Consider the following 16490-nt stretch of genomic DNA (forward strand, 5'->3'; position numbering starts at 1 on the left):
ATTAAGTTCATCATCTAAAGAAAGCAGTATCTTAAGCACACAGGACTTAACATGTTAAGCATACAAACATTTTTCTCTCATAAAATCATATATTTGAGGCTAGAAAGAGGCTTAGAAGTGATCTAGTTCATACGTCTTTATGTATAATCAAACTGAATCCTCTAAAGGTTAAGTGACAGTACTTAGAACCAGTTTGCCCAAAGCTAAAACAGTGCTTTTGCAGCACTCTGCTAACTTTCTGAATATAAACACTAAGGATATTCATATATACTCAGTTAGAAGACTGGATCTATCCAGACCATGGAAGAAAAGTCACTAATGATTTCCACTGTAAGTTCAAGCTTTCAGCAGTCTGATTTTGGGGGTAAATTCATTCACTGGTCATAACAACTTAAAAAATAAATAAACCTGAATCCCTCCCCGCTTTAAAAAAATTGTGATGACTTTCCTAAATCATATGCCAATTTACTTCTCTTTAAATTTCAAAACAATTCAGTAAATACTAAATATTTTGCAAGTGTAGGTACTGAGGATACAAAGCTGAATATTCAATCAAAAGGTATGGTCAGCAAAGAAATGAATTACCCTATATGATATGGTAAACACCAACATTGAAGACTGCAAGATATATCACTCAGTAACATCAAAATTTCAGATTTAAAAATGCTAGCCTATTGTAAAACATGAAAAATATTTAAAGATGTCATCTGTTCCTTTTCTAATTATCTTTATTTTTTGCAAATACCAAACAGGATTTTCTTTAATTAAGTAACCCATTCCTTTCTCTATTGATCACTGTAAACTTCATCATAAACCAGTTCTTTCATTTACTATAAACGAGATAGCCCAGAAGTAGCAATAAAACTAACTCTGCACTGATGCCTTAAAATACAAATTATGTAGTCCTCAAACTTACCCTATGAATGCTTGAAATAAAATGGTAATAATAACTTCCACTATCTTGATAGACTTCCAGCAAAAACCAGATTCATGTGTCTATTTATGCATATTGTATCAGCAGTAAATAAAAAGTACAAGTTGTAAAATATCACAGTGTAATTCCATTTTTATAAATGAACAAAAACTACATAATATATACGCATTTGTATGTCTGGGAAGAGAAAACGATATAGAAGGATGGGTACTAAATAATTAACATTGGGTTAGTGGCAGCTAAGAGAAGATACATTTTTTTTTTCTTTATCAGTTTTGACCCACTACAATGAACATGTATTACTTTATAACCTTTCAAAGTTTATAATAAAATTTTTAAAAGGGAGAGGATGTAGGTAAATGACAAAATTTTCTCACATTTCGTTGTGAGTGTATTAGAATTGAGATATTGTTTTTAGCAATCAAGTTATTTACCTAACTAGAAAAGTTAAGATTTTTTTCTTTATAATTATGATATACTTGTAGAAAGTCTTATGCTTCTATACATTTTCACAAACTATTTTAACACCCTATGAATAAAGAGAAAATGAAGGAAGTGAAACAGAGAGGTTATATGCATTGCTGGAGGTCACACAGTAAAATCATATTCTCCTGCCTCCTTGTGCTATGCTATTCCTAAAATAAATAGGCTGTATATGTTAAAGTTAAATACAGATGTTATGATTCTGTGGCAAATGGTAATGAGTATCGCCAAAGATACCACTGTAGCAAAGACATTCTCGATCTCAACTCCTAATGCTATGATGGGAAAAACAAAATAAGAACCTTGTTGCCTCTGCTGCTAGCTCTCTCTGCAGTTACAGATAACAGATCCTGAGAAAGTCATGAAATAACTACCACGTACCTGGTGGGATTTCCTGAAATGAAGCAGAACCTGTAGTGACCTAAACTATAGTACAACAAACAAACAAAACAAGAATACAATATTCAGTTATTCTGGTAGTTTCAGGAGAGCCTGAGTTATGGACTCCTGAGTAAAGGGAAGTCAGGGTAGGTGGTGATTTAATGCACTTGGAATATTTAGTTTTATTCTACAAAGCTTTAATAAGCACATGTGCATAAAACTCAGAAAATGAATTTTATCTAGATTAAATATAAATCTGAGACTATTAGTAATATCATGAAAACTGCAGGGCATCTTTGTCATCTATTTCCTTTTTTTTTTTAAAGCTAACTGGCCAACATTTTCTCCTTGGACCACCATGTCTTAAAAATTCAACAACAGATCTTCCTTTGGAAGTGAGGAGATGGAGGGAGCACAGAAAAAGTGCCCAAGTTCATGCTGCTTGGATAAGTGGGTAATATTTACTAATCATTCCTTGAAGGAACAATTTTTAATAAACGTGTAACTGACCAAAACCTGTCAGAGAAATGGATCACTGACAATGGCACTGTTTCCAACTGGAATATGAGCCAGCTCCCAGATTTAAGACCTGTAAACTGCCTAAGAAATCATGACAGTAATAGGACATTAACATTTAATCCATATTAAAGGTATTTTAATTTACAAACATTCATAAGACATATTTCTTTGTTAAAAGGAAAGAGAGAAAGATTTATGAAATTGATCTTCCAAAAAGAAAAACTTCATGCTGTTTTATCTCATGATCATAGGCTGAGGAAAGTGTCGGTTTTAATATGCACATTTACCCTAAGCCTCAAATATATATTGGCTTAGGTGAGAAAAATAAATTAAAATGCTGGAAGGAGAGGGATCTATTATGTTGAAGTCCTTATATGAGGCAATAAATATTTTTCATCAGTGTTTAATAAATATATAGACTATATGAGTAATGTCAGTGCATTTTGAGATAACTATATTCTCAAACTCATCTGGACAAATGTCAAAAACATTTTTTCAGAACACAGTGGGAAAATATTAAAATAAAACATATTTTAAAATGTAACATATGAAAGACAAGTGACTTTAGAATAGGGTTTATAACTTCTGTTTGCATTTTCTGGTTCATGCTGTATGTTAACTGAATCCTCAAAAGTATTACAATATTAAATTAACTATATTTATTCTTTTTTTTTTTTTAAAGATTTTATTTATTTATTTGACAGAGAGAAATTACAAGTACACTGAGAGGCAGGCAGAGAGAGAGAGAAGGAAGCAGGCTCCCTGCTGAGCAGAGAGCCCGATGCGGGACTCGATCCCAGGACCCTGAGATCATGACCTGAGCCGAAGGCAGCGGCTTAACCCACTGAGCCACCCAGGCGCCCCAACTATATTTATTCTTGTATTAAAGAATTATTAGTCTGTGAACTAAAATACAGCAGTTTTATTTGCAAGTTCTATGCAAAATAGCCTAAAACAAAGAGGAAAGGGCTTTTATTAGAATGAGTAGTGTTACTGAAGAGCATGTACTAGCTAGCAATGGGACTGCCTAGATTTCTGGCAAGCAGCAACTATATTCTACAAACCACTGATGGGCTAAACAAGCTATTAATGACAGTTGCTTTAACACTTAAAATGGTCAGACTGTGTTACCTGACCACAAGGACAAGTAGGTCACCATTCTCAAATGTTATACAATATAAGAAACATAAATGAGACCTCTGTGGGGAGAAAAACCCACAGGTATGGCTCCAGAGTTCTTTTGCTATTCAACTATTAATAGAAAGCAAATCCCACTTAAAGTTGTACACACTTGTAAGTAACCCTTTTTACTAAAAGATTTATCATCACTTATTTAATTTTATACCTAAGACTGAACAAGGTATTAGTCCTAGTGTCCAGCTTTAGCCCTGATATATACAACTTAACATCTGGAATCAAATAAAGGAGAGAAATAATGAACAGTCCTTCTGTTACTCTTGCAGTTAGATGATGAATTTTTTGTCCTTATATAATCCTGTAGAGTGTCTGCCTGTCTGGGTTTATGAACACCCAACCAATCATTCATATGCTGCAAAATCATACTCAATGGGTACACGGGGGAGCATCTTGATTCTTCATCACATGCAGAAGACCTTGTGTTCTAAAAGATAGGACACGTCTTTTAAATCAATACCTTTCAATGTACCTTTCTTCCTTGTGGTTGCTGGACTGGCAGCATTAGCCTCACTTGGGAACTTACTAAATGAGGCATCTCAAGTCCCACCCTGGACCCAGAGAATCAGAACTTGAGTTTAAACAATATCCCCAGGTGACTCATAAGCATATTAAAGAGTGAAGCAGTGACCTAAATCACCCCACCTCACCCCCAATTATTTGGCTTTTCAGAAAAGTGTACAAGGGGAGCCTTAGAAACATCATGCTGATCATCAGGATAAATCACTTCATTCTCTGCCAAAGGAAGCAAGGCACAGCATCCTTCTTTCAAGTAACAAACTCATGTTTGTTGTTTGAAAGAAACAACTCACAAGCTATTTGGGCCTAAAAAAGAGATAATTTTTCATATAGCTTAACCTAATATATTCTGATCTCAATCCCTCTTCCCCAAGAGGAAAGGACAGCATTATTTTTATAGGTTCCTAATAAAACAAAGATAGCTATATTGTAACCAAATGGCAAGGCTGTAGCTCCTGTATGTTTTCATAATTATAAAGGTTAAAATGCACCAAATCCCACTTGACTGCATTAAAAACACTCTAAAAAGTAAACATTTTAGTCCCCATTCAGTAGTTCAATAAGGGTTACTACTCACTATATTATCTAAAATTTTAAAACATAAAACGGTAGAAAAATATGGAGTCAGGTACCTCTGATATAACAAAGGGGAACTTACGAGTTAATTTTCTACACCTTTAGAGCACCATTAAAAAAAAAAAAAAAAGTCAGGAGCAATATCACCACCTAATAACTACCCAGGCTCCATTCCTTCAACCCTTCTGTGTGACTGGGGTCCTATCCAAAAGTCTTTGATTTGTATATGATTCTTCATGAGATTAAAAAGTATTATTTAAGTTCATTATAAAATCTAAGCACAACATGATAAGCAGTAATATTCACTTATTTTCTCTAAGTCTTTAAATAGATATGGCCACTGAGCTCTTTGATATGTTTTGGGTTTAATTCTGCTGACAATTCCTCTAGGATTCAGCAGGAAAACTACTCAGGATTCAAGGTCTGCTCAACATTGATTTCCAACATTTTCCTTATGAATTTGTCTTTGAGATAAAAATGTTCATAGACCCGTCCCCATCCCTGATGGTAGTCATAAGCTTAATACATAACTGGAAGCACAAACAAAAATTATCCCCAGAAAAATGAAGTTCAATGCTAAAATGCCAAAAGAGTGAGTGAAGATCTAGACTTTGGTGTTACCACAAAACCAGCTAGAGAGAATGGGCTTAAAAGTGAGAAGGACCACTTTTAGGAAGTATTGCCCTGGGAGAAAAATCGAAAATATATGACAGCAACAAGAAAGAAGAAAGAAAGGAGAAACAAATGGTTAAACAGAAATAAGACATGCCAACTCCTTCATCCCTGCGACACCCACCACTGTCCATTAAAGAAACCATTTTACTTTACTGCAGAAGCAGGTACCCTTGAACTAGGAGCCCTGTCTACAAAATGTCTAGAACTTATAAAAGAAGGAAGGAAGGAAAGGATGGAAAGAAATAAAATTACCTCCCACATAAAGCTACTGTAAGAAGTAGTGAACAGAAAATGCAAATCAAAACATGTCAAGAAATGAAAATTCTCCCCTCAAAACCAAACCAAAGCACAAAAGTTTTTTGGACAAATAACAATTAAGAAAGCCTAGAATCAGATATTCAAAAAATAGGAACAGATATAGAAGAAAAAGTATTTCAGAAATGAAGAATAAATTAGAACATGTCCAAGGAAGAATAAATTTGAATGAAAATTTAATAAGAAATACTACGTGAAACAGGTAAACTGCTTCTCAGTTGTTTGAAAACAAAATAAAGTAATAAAAAGAGTCAAAGACAGAGAATGAAATAGAAGATGAGCAATGAAAGATTTTATATATAATTACATAGAAATACATATATAACTGGAGTCTGAAGAGAAAACAAAACAATGGAATGGAATGAAGATTTAATACTATAATCCAAAAACAATTATTTCCAGAAATGAGAAAACTTAAGTCTACATATGAAAAAGCCAGAAAAATTAGCCAGAAACATCTGACTTTGAGAATTATTCTAGTAAAATAAGGACAATGAAAAAATGGCAATGCCTCAAGCAAAAAAAAGAAAACAACAACAACAAATTCTACATAAGGGTAAGAAAATAAGGCTAGTGCCACAAATACCAAGAGCAGAATAACATTTTCCAGAAAGCCAAGGGGAAAAATTGTAAGCCAAGGATTTTATGTCCAGTCAAGCTGTCATTCAAATAGCAAAACTAGAAAAACAGCTTAGAACGTGCAGTATCTAAGGGAATCTTATACACAGCAGCCCAACCTGAGGAATATACTAGTGGGTGATTTGCACACAAACAGGAGATGAGTGGGGAAATATCAGCAAACAATCTATATTAATTAATTATATAATTAATTATATGTTAATTATATATTAATATAGTTAACTTAAATATATATTTACATTTATATATAATATATAATATAATAGATAATTCATATATATATATAGTTAATTTAAAAGGTGATTCTAAAAGAGGGTGACAGCATGGATAGAAGAATAGTATGCAAACATCATACATTCCAACAGAGTAGCAAGAACACAAAAAGAAGAAATGGGATGAAAAGGAGGAAAGCAAAGTACAACAGGAGCACCGGCTATCACAAGGGTTAACAGGTGTGGGAACTGAGGATGCCATATAAAAGGTTAAGTAAAAATGAAGGGGGAAAAAGCATTATGCATTATAAAAAATATAAATACAAAGGTAACCACTAGAACAAAAATGCAGGTCTCCCTAAAGTTAATAATAATAATAACAGTTCTTCAGAGACAATCCTCCCATCGGTTCTATACATCTTATATCAACTAAAAGCCTTTCTTCAGAGCTATATTTTCAAATACAGCAAACAGTCTTGGAAGATAAAGAATTGCCCCCTGCACCAGAAGGCAGTTTTGTTACCAAATTAGGATACTAAAGATAATATCTTTCTCTTAGGTAAAGTGTGGGTCAGTTTCCTGTCAGCTCCTTAAAGAAGAGAGTCTCTCAACTATGACACAAACCCTCTGGGTATGCAGCATCACCCCATGGAACTCAGAGATCACAGGAAACTATATAACTACGTAGTGCCCCCTTTGGTGCTGTTAGTAATACAGAGCTTTGTCTCTGGCCCAGAAATCTCATGTCTTCTGCCAGCATCTATTAAAGTAAGGCAGGCATACAAATAGGCTAAAATCTCAGGCCCTTAATAAAGAAGACACAAAGAGAGAAAGAAACCCAGTAAATATAAGAATACAGTAATTAGGGAGTGATTTCCAGGATAGAAAAGAGCAAAGTACAAAAAAGTATTTATAATATGCTATATTTTGTATGATAGAGAAAATAGGAATAATACAGTTGTATAAATATATATATAATATATTATATATTATAGTTATAATTTAAGTGTATATATACACTTAATTATACAAGAATATACACAGGAAGCATAAATCAGAAGTAAAGAAAATCGGCTACCTACAAAGGATAGAGGAGAACCCAAGCTAGAAAGGAAGTGAATGACACCTTTCTGAGAGATGTACTGTGTACAGTATTTTAGCTTTGTATAGTATTTTAACTTTTAGAAGCATGTTAACATAAAGATGTCCAAACATATAATTAAATCAACAAGAATGGGAACAAGGACACCTAAAACTGAATACAAACAGAAACAAATGCATGCAACCATATTTCAAATGAATTAGCTAACTACACTCAAGTGGGGAAAAGAACTCTTGAATAAACCTGAAATAAATTTTAATAAGCTCCTGAAATAAATCTTGAACATTTTATTAAGTTTTATTTTTCAGAAGGTATGGCTGTAGTAGTTATGAAACTATTTTACATACATTATATAATTAAGCAAATGGGTAAATGTATTGGTGGTGTTAGGAGTCACAGTTCTGACTCTGAATGAAGGGAAATACAAATGTGAAATGGGGAACAAGGAAGAATTCTGTGGGTTTGGATTAAAATTGGAGGTGTTAGTATGACTCATAATCTCTTAAAAGCACCCAACTATCTAAGTTTCCGTCCTCAGTATCTACCTACCTACTTACCCACCCACCTATTTATCTACCTAATCTAGGACTGAAAAGTTCTAGAAGCAATGAAATCCCAGAGTCAGTGGGCATATCATATGTCCAGACCTTGATTCATAAATACCATTTTCCTCTAAAATGAAATGTCACAATTTGAAGAAGTAGCTGATTCCATGAGTAGGACAAGGAAGATTTCAAATGAGCCTGGAACATCTTGTGTGCCAGAAAATAAGGAGGTGCTTTTTTTTTTTTTTTTTTAAAGATTTTATCTATTTATTTGACAGAGATCACAAGTAGACAGAGATGCAGGCAGAGAAAGGGAAAAGCAGGCTCCCCCCTGAGCAGAGAGCCCGATGCAGGGCTCGATGACAGGACCCTGAGATCATGACCTAAGCCAAAGGCAGAGGCTCTAACCCACTGAGCCACCCAGGCACCCCATATAAAAAAACAAAAGATGGGGGTATGTCGAAACAAGCTAAAAGCCATTTTGAAAGGATACTCCCTGGACAAATCTCCCCGGACAAAATTAATTTGAGCTTCAAAATAAGTAAGAAAAGTAATGGATCCATGAGTCCTTGCGCACAATAAGTAGATAAAACAAGAATTAAGGGTGGGCTCTTCCTTAAAATGGAATGCTGGCTACCAAATCTGGGAGGGAGTGGTAGAGTTGGAAAATCTCCATTTACAATCAGGCAAGAACCACCAATGAATAATGTAGTACCAACCTTCAAAGACCCTGTTTAGAACTTTCAACAGACATGGGCTTTAAGCATAGTACACAAGTTTGTGAAAAGAAAAATAAAATAGTACCAGGCAGTATAGTAAAAATTTAAGTTGGGCAGTTCCCAGGAAAAGGTAGCAAAATAGAAAAGTAATTATAGAACAAAGGCCGAATCACAAGTTTGAGTGAGACCTGCTTTTCCTTTCTAGGATTACAGATAACTACATACCAAGAAGAGGCCATAAACAGAATACAAAGGCAGTGCAACTATGCTATCTATGTGTCCTTGTGGCAAGTATAACATACATGCTGCCTATGTGATTTTTCTTAGCTTATTTATTTTTATTTTTCATTTTTGAAAGATTTTATTTTTAAGCTATTTCTATATCCGAAGTGGGGTTTAAACCTACAATCCCAAGATCAAGAGTCACATCCTCTAACAACTGAGTCAGCCAGAAGCCCTTTTCTTATTTAAATTTATACTTGCTTTTACTTTTTGTTAATTTTGCTTTTTGTTAATTCTCTATAATTCAAGTAAATTTGAAAAAGCAAAGACTGAGTGTACATAAAAAAAGGAATTAATTCCACACGTGTGGGATGTTCTTAATTTTACAACATATATTTTTATTTTTTTTTTTAAGATTTTTTTCTTTATTTATCTGACAGAGATCACAAGTAGGCAGAGAGGCAGGCAGAGAGAGAGGAGGAAGCAGGCTACCCGCAGAGCAGAAAGCCCAATGTGGGGCTCGATCCCAGGACCCTGGGATCATGACCTGAGCCGAAGGCAGAGGCTTAACCCACTGAGCCACCCAGGTGCCCCTACAACATATATTTTTAAAGATCAATCTATTAGATGCTATAATTCTAATTGTATTTAGCTACACAGCCAATGCAAAGATGCTATAATTCTAATTGTATTTAGCTACACAGCCAATGCAAAGGAGGGCTGCATGTGCTAGAAGGCAAGGGCTCTATGTATCTGCTCAGCTGGAAACTGGAGAGACAGAAACCTAAGGCATGCTCAGCTGCTAGACAGACAGGTTTCATTAATGTTCAAACAATAAATTCTTGAGCTCACTTCCCTCTAGGCAGTTGTGAAGACTATCACAAACTTTACTGGACAGTAGTGCACAAAGCAGTATGATATGTATACATGTGTATATATATAGGATATTATGTTATATATTCATACATTCACATTACTGCTAATAGTTCACAGTTAGTGGGTCGATTTTACAATGTCAACTTATAGAGTATTTTGAACAACCTAGATAAAATACATTAAAATAATCCATTTCCCACTACCTGATATACTAATCCTAGCTCTCTCATCTCTAAAATGCATTATCTTTGAAATATATTTGATGTATATGACCCAGATAAAAATGGAATATAACTTAGGGTCAAGATTAGAAAAGAATAATTAACAATTACTCCTGACTGTAATAAGTAGCTATGCTTAATCAAAGGTTTTAACTGTTTTCAGTTGGAAGATTTTCTTCAAATAAAATCTTATTTTAAAATTTAAAAATTTATAAAATAACGAAAAGTGGAACTACTCCGATTAAAGTGGGCAGTGACAGTCTGGAGTGCCACCTGCTTTGGGGAGCCTTCCTGGCAGCCCAAGGCACTTAGAAAACCAGTGCTAAATAAGATTATAAGTAGAATATAAACATATTAAAGAGTCACTGAAAATGAGTTCATACTAGTAAATATTAAAAATATAAAATTTAAACTAAAATATTTAATTCATTACTATTTACTGAGAAATACGAAGCAAGTGAAAATGAAGTCTTTTCAATAAGTAAAAATTTCTATGATAAATATATTTTGGCACAATGGTAGCTATTCTTCCTTATTATAAGCCCCCAACTGATACTGGAATTTGATGTTTTAGATTAACATTTTTATTCTAATGTCCATATGTCCTAAATATATATGCCACTAAGAAGTGACAAACAGGGATTCAGGAAATAATTTCTAATAAGAATAACAATGCTATTTATTTACATCTAATCTAGATAAATATAAAGTTCAAATATTCTAACTACGCTGTCATATATTGCTTTTAATAATTAATTTGTACTTTTTAGGCTCATTTTTTTAAAAGTCTGGGTTTCCTCAGTTTCCTTTAGCTATTGCAAGGAAAACCAAAAATCCCTTCTAACTCTAAGTCAAAGTGAAGATGCCTCTGCTACTGTTTGCTTTTGTGGGAGCAAAAGAAAGCACATTAATAGTTAACAAAGCTACAATATGATATACGAATGAAGTCTTGCATTAAAAAAGTACTTAGATTGTATTTACAAAAGAATCTCTATCATTAATTATTCAACATTTGGATTTGACCAGAAACCAGAGCATGACTTTATAATGCTCTGTTTAAATGAACTACTTAATGTTGTAATGAACACTCAATGCAGGAAGCTAAATGAATTTTGGACCTGGTATAACAGAACACTTTTTCTAATTTTTTGATCAATGGATAGATTTTAATGTTAAGTAAGTCTGAATTTCATTTGTACTTTAAAAATGTTTACTTAAACAAAAAATTCTGCATCTCAATTATTTTATATTCTAAAACTGAATGTAGTTTAAACCCATGCATTATTCATAGAGCAAAGACATCAGGAAAAACAAAGCTGTGCCCTTCTTTCAAAGCCGTTAAATTGCTAAAACATACCATATTTATGCATGCAATATTTGATTGTGTTTTTCTTAAAACACAAGCTTGTTTTTGTCAGATCAAGATATGCCAAAAATTCTACACCAAACATTTTTGTTTATAATTAAAGCAATCATCAATCCAAGGATTGTCATCCATTTTATTTCATCTCTACATAAAAAAAAAAAAAAAGGTAATTTTAAAAAAATTTTAAATTCCCTTGAAATGGTAAGATAAATGAAAATGTAAGTGCCTTCACATAATAACAGTAAGCTGACCCTTTGGGAAATGGTTGACTTTCTCAATACAAGGTATTCAAAGCTCATTCAAAAGTGTTCATTTAGAATGCAGATATCAAAGATGATGCAAATGTTCAAGAGAAAATTAGAACTTACCAGATGTTCTAATCCAGCTTTGATGTTTCCAGATTCCCTAAAATAGAAGAATAAAAGTTCTAAATAGTTGTTAAACAGTTGTCTGTTATAATTTACATTTACCTCAAATGCATTTTATAAATCCTTACGATTTTTTCTGCACTTAACATTCACAATAACACTTTTTTTTAGGACAAAGCAACTTCCACCAAAAGGAAACAGATAATTTATTTACATCTAATAATATTACCACTAAAATTGGGATTCCACTAATAGTGATTTCAGATTTTTCAAAGTCAGCTCATAGAACAAAAGGACATCAAGAGTACTGTTATTTTACTATCATACAGTATTTATTTCACATTAGCTTTTTCATTAGAGTTTGTTTTCTCCAATATTTATTATAAAAATGTTTATACACATTCTATTTACCATCGAGATTCTACTACTGACATTTTACTCTACTTGCTTTATCAAATATCCATCTACCAATGACTGCATTTTATATAAAAAATATACATATAAAGAACATGTTTGTGACTTAGATATTATCTAAGTAACCACATCTTAACAAATTTTTCCATAACATTAATTTTACTAACTTAATGCATACTACAAATCAGAACCTAAGATTGCTGTAATATTACAAAACAAAATATCACCAATGAAGACACAAACATCAAATATGATATACTTTATTTAATTCTTGCTTTTCACTGTAAAAAAGACTGCTGATGTAACTAAAAATACAAATAACTGTGTCGATAGCAAAGATAATTTAAATATATATTTGGAAAAATGTGGCAAATACCTGAATTTTTTCCAATTTTAGTTAATATTAATTTGGTAGTGACAAATGAACTTAGAACTTCCTCACTCAGACCAAGTAGTATTTTAATTCCATCATAAATACCAAGCCTTGTATTTTTAACATGAAAGTATACTTTTACCATGTTGCGGAGAATAATTATAATAATTATAAATATAATTATAAAACACCCAACAACAGAATTGCATTCATGATGTTTAATCTTTCCCTCACACCTCTTTCTTTCTCTAAAAGGGCCCCAAGTTTACTTCTCTTCTATTTCCGTCTTCAGTTCTGGCTGCCAAAAATATACTTCCCTCTGTTTCCTTTGTCTTGCTATTCAATCTTTCCAAATCTCCCCATCATTTTCCCCTTCAGATGTGCTCCCTGAAAACTACATCATGTCTTCCAACCTTTGCTCTCACTGCCCAGTCTGGCATACTGGGTATAAATTCCAGCATCTACTGATTAGCACTCATCTTCAGCCATTCCCTTCTCTACTTTCTGCTCCTGGCAATCTTAGCAATACTATATATTCAACACTTAAAAATTTAAGGATTTCTGAAACTCATTCTCTGGATGCAGTCCTAATGACAAATGACAGGAATAAGTTATAACAAGGAATTAGAAAAGGTGAATAGGTACATAAATATTTTTAACTTTATTATTACAAATTCAATGCATTTACTGGAGCTAGAAGTCAAATAAATCTTTACGTTGTCACAAGGACATTCTCATCTAGTCACCATGAAATTTAAAATTTAAACAAAAAAATAATGCATAGAGTGAAACGTCAGCCAGTGCAATGCATATCTGTGTGCACTACAATAAACTGAGTCTTCCTCCCATCACTGACTCCCTGTTCTCAAGCAAAGATATTAGCTCTTTGTTCGTCCTTTTAAAGATACTGTGTGTGTGTGTATATGTATGTGTCTTTCTCCTCCTCCATCTTTCTTTTCTTAAACCCAAACAGAAGCATACTACATTCACTGTTTTGTCCCTTCATTTGGCAATCTAACTCGGAGTTTGCACTATATAATACGAATATACTTCATCTCCCCCCAAGGCTACATTGTCACATAATGGTTCTTATTAGAAAATAACACTGCAGTATAAAAGAACAAAAATGCTCAGATTCAAAGTATAAGTCCATAATTTATAATCTGAGACCACTAGAATTAGACGCACTTCATCAGAATATTTTGGATTTTAGAAAGGTACTAAGACAGTATGCTGTATGTCACGTAACTTTGGCAGCAAGGTTTGAGCACCATCTCATCATTATATACAACAATGATTCTGAAAGCAACATGAACATCCACACAAAATGGGATAAATAAAGACTATGAATAATTTCATTTCGGGGTTAGTTCTGCTATTGAGTTTGCCATCAACTTAGGGAAAATCCCCCCCTTTTTTCAGCTATTTATATTTTGGAATCAAGAATAATAATCTGTTCTTTTTTTAAAAAAAGCTGGTTAGACTATTGCTTTGTTATATTTCCAAGTGATTCTTTAATTAAATGATATTTGTGAAATAGGCATTTTGAATGGTACGCAGGAAAGAAAACTAGACATCATCCTTGACACAGGCCCTTTCTTCCACTACCAAATGTAAACAAATGTATTCAACCACAGGGTCTTGGTGACCCACCATCTGTAATAATCATTTAGAATTGGCCACTTCTATCTTCACAGCTACTACTTAACTTTAGGTCATCATCTTTTCTCTCCCAGGTTACTGCAAAACCTCTTAATGGGTCCCAATGGCTCCTGCCTTGCCCCATGTTAACTCATTCTCCATAATACAGCAAGGTCTTCTAAAACGTTAAGCCTGTTCATGTCATTTCCTTTTTAGAATACATAGTATCCTTCTATATTCCAGTTTACTCATTCCCTATTATCTTGCCAAAGCTACATTGCCAAAAATGTGACAGCAATGGCCATAAGAAATTAACCTGGCTTCCCTCACCACTGAACCACTCGCTCTCTCTACCTGGAATGCTCCTTTTTTTCCTGGCCTCCTCTAGTCTTTCCTCATCTAGCTTACGAACAAAATCAAATCAAAACAACAACAACAAAACATCCTTCAGGAGACAATCCGTACAAGGAAGGAAACAGCCTCCGTTCCTCACAAATGAATGAATCAACTCTTCCCATGTGTTCTCATCACATAATTTATCATACTTTATTATAAATACCTAATTACTTTCCCAATGACACCACTAAAATGAAAACTCCTTGAGAACATGGATTGTATAAAATTTTTATATCCCCGCACCCAATACAGTGCCTGCATCAGAGTATGTATTCAACTAATAAGGGTCTGACATTTGAACATGAAGACAAGGTGGGATGGAGAATCAAGCAACCAGTTCAGGTCTCTGAGGGGCGCGCCCCAGCCCCACTCTCTCTCCAGACCACAAAAGAACAAGGAAACTCCAACAACAAGTGGTTATTTGGGAGGGTAGTACTGGGGGTTGTGTGTACATGCGTGGTGTGTGGTTATTTTGTTTTGCTTTGTTTGTTTTTCTAAAGGAATATGAGGACACAGTGGGAAACATGGTTGATTCAGGCCAGCGTCCAACACTAGAGGCTTTGCACTCTAGTTTTTGAAATATCTCAGAGAAGCACAAGCCAGATCCTAGACTTTTACCTCTCTCCATAGATTAAAGTTACTAGCCAAGGCAGCTCAGTGTTGCAAAGAAATATAAGAGAAGTCCACAGCAAAACTGTGAGACCTCTGAGTTGAATAAGCACAGGAATAAAAAACAACAAATGGAGCAACCTTATTGGGGAGGGGGGGAATATAGACTGAGCAAGAATATCCTATAAGTGTAATAAATCTTTAAAGATAAAAGATTTTTAGAAATTTAGTACAAAAAAAAAACCAGTAATGAAGAGGAATCAATATGAGATAGGGGGTATTAAAAATACAGTAGTTTGAAATAAAGAACTCAGAGGGTGAATTGAAAGCACAATAGCTACAGACTGAGAATAAATTGGTGAGCTGGAACCACTGGGTGGAACTCTCCCAGATGGCATAGGAAAGGAATGAAAGACAGAACAAACAACAGATAAAGTTAAGAAGAGGAATAGATGTGTGAACATCTAATAATGGGAACCCTAGAAGGAAAGCAAAGACAAAACAGAAGAGAAAAAATATCTGATAAAATAATAACAAAAATTCCCATATATAGAATTACTCAAATCTTAGAAAGGGTACACAGAGCAGTGAACAGGATAGTTAAGTGAAAATCCACAACAGCATAATATAAGGATTATTAAGACTATAACAGATCAAGAGCAAAGGCTAAAGGTTTCCAGAAAGAACAAGCATATCCCTCCATACAGGAAGAATAACACTGACATCAAACCTCTCAACACTAATGCTAGAGTATAAGATATATAGTATGAACTGCCAAGATAAAGTGTTAAAGGAAAAGGAAAATTTCCAGAAAAAATTCCAAAAAAGGGATAGTAAAAGGAATAACGAGGCAAACATGAACCAAAAGAGAACTGGGGTGGTTAAGTTTAATGACAAAATATATTTAAGTTACTCTTTCACCCAAAGAACATATATATACATATACATTTTTGAGAGAGATATATATGAAAAAGGATATTCTATACCAGAAAAGATACAATAGATCAAAAAATTTTATGTATACCCAGAAGGTTTGCAATTTCCTAAAATGTAGTATGTATCACAGTTTGGGACACCAAAGTTTGAACAAGTTTTCCATGAAAATCAGTTTTCTTTAGCTTTACTTAAGAAGGCAGAAAGAAAAGGAAGAGGGGCCATCTCAAAACAACACAAATAGGGGCGCCTGGGTGG

At 33.7% G+C, this 16490-nt stretch overlaps 1 protein-coding gene across 1 annotated transcript in view; it reads right to left on the minus strand.

Moving 5' to 3' along the window:
• The window catches only part of RSRC1 (arginine and serine rich coiled-coil 1), a 412534-nt gene that overhangs the window by 197405 nt on the left and 198639 nt on the right, over positions 1–16490 (minus strand). The window contains exon 6 of the mRNA XM_059388345.1: positions 11867–11903. Within this exon, the coding sequence (XP_059244328.1) occupies positions 11867–11903 (37 nt within the window). The remainder of the gene's footprint in view (positions 1–11866; positions 11904–16490) is intronic.

The sequence above is a fragment of the Mustela nigripes genome, chromosome 2 (genome assembly GCF_022355385.1).
Source record: "Mustela nigripes isolate SB6536 chromosome 2, MUSNIG.SB6536, whole genome shotgun sequence".
NCBI classification, from domain to species: domain Eukaryota; kingdom Metazoa; phylum Chordata; class Mammalia; order Carnivora; family Mustelidae; genus Mustela; species Mustela nigripes.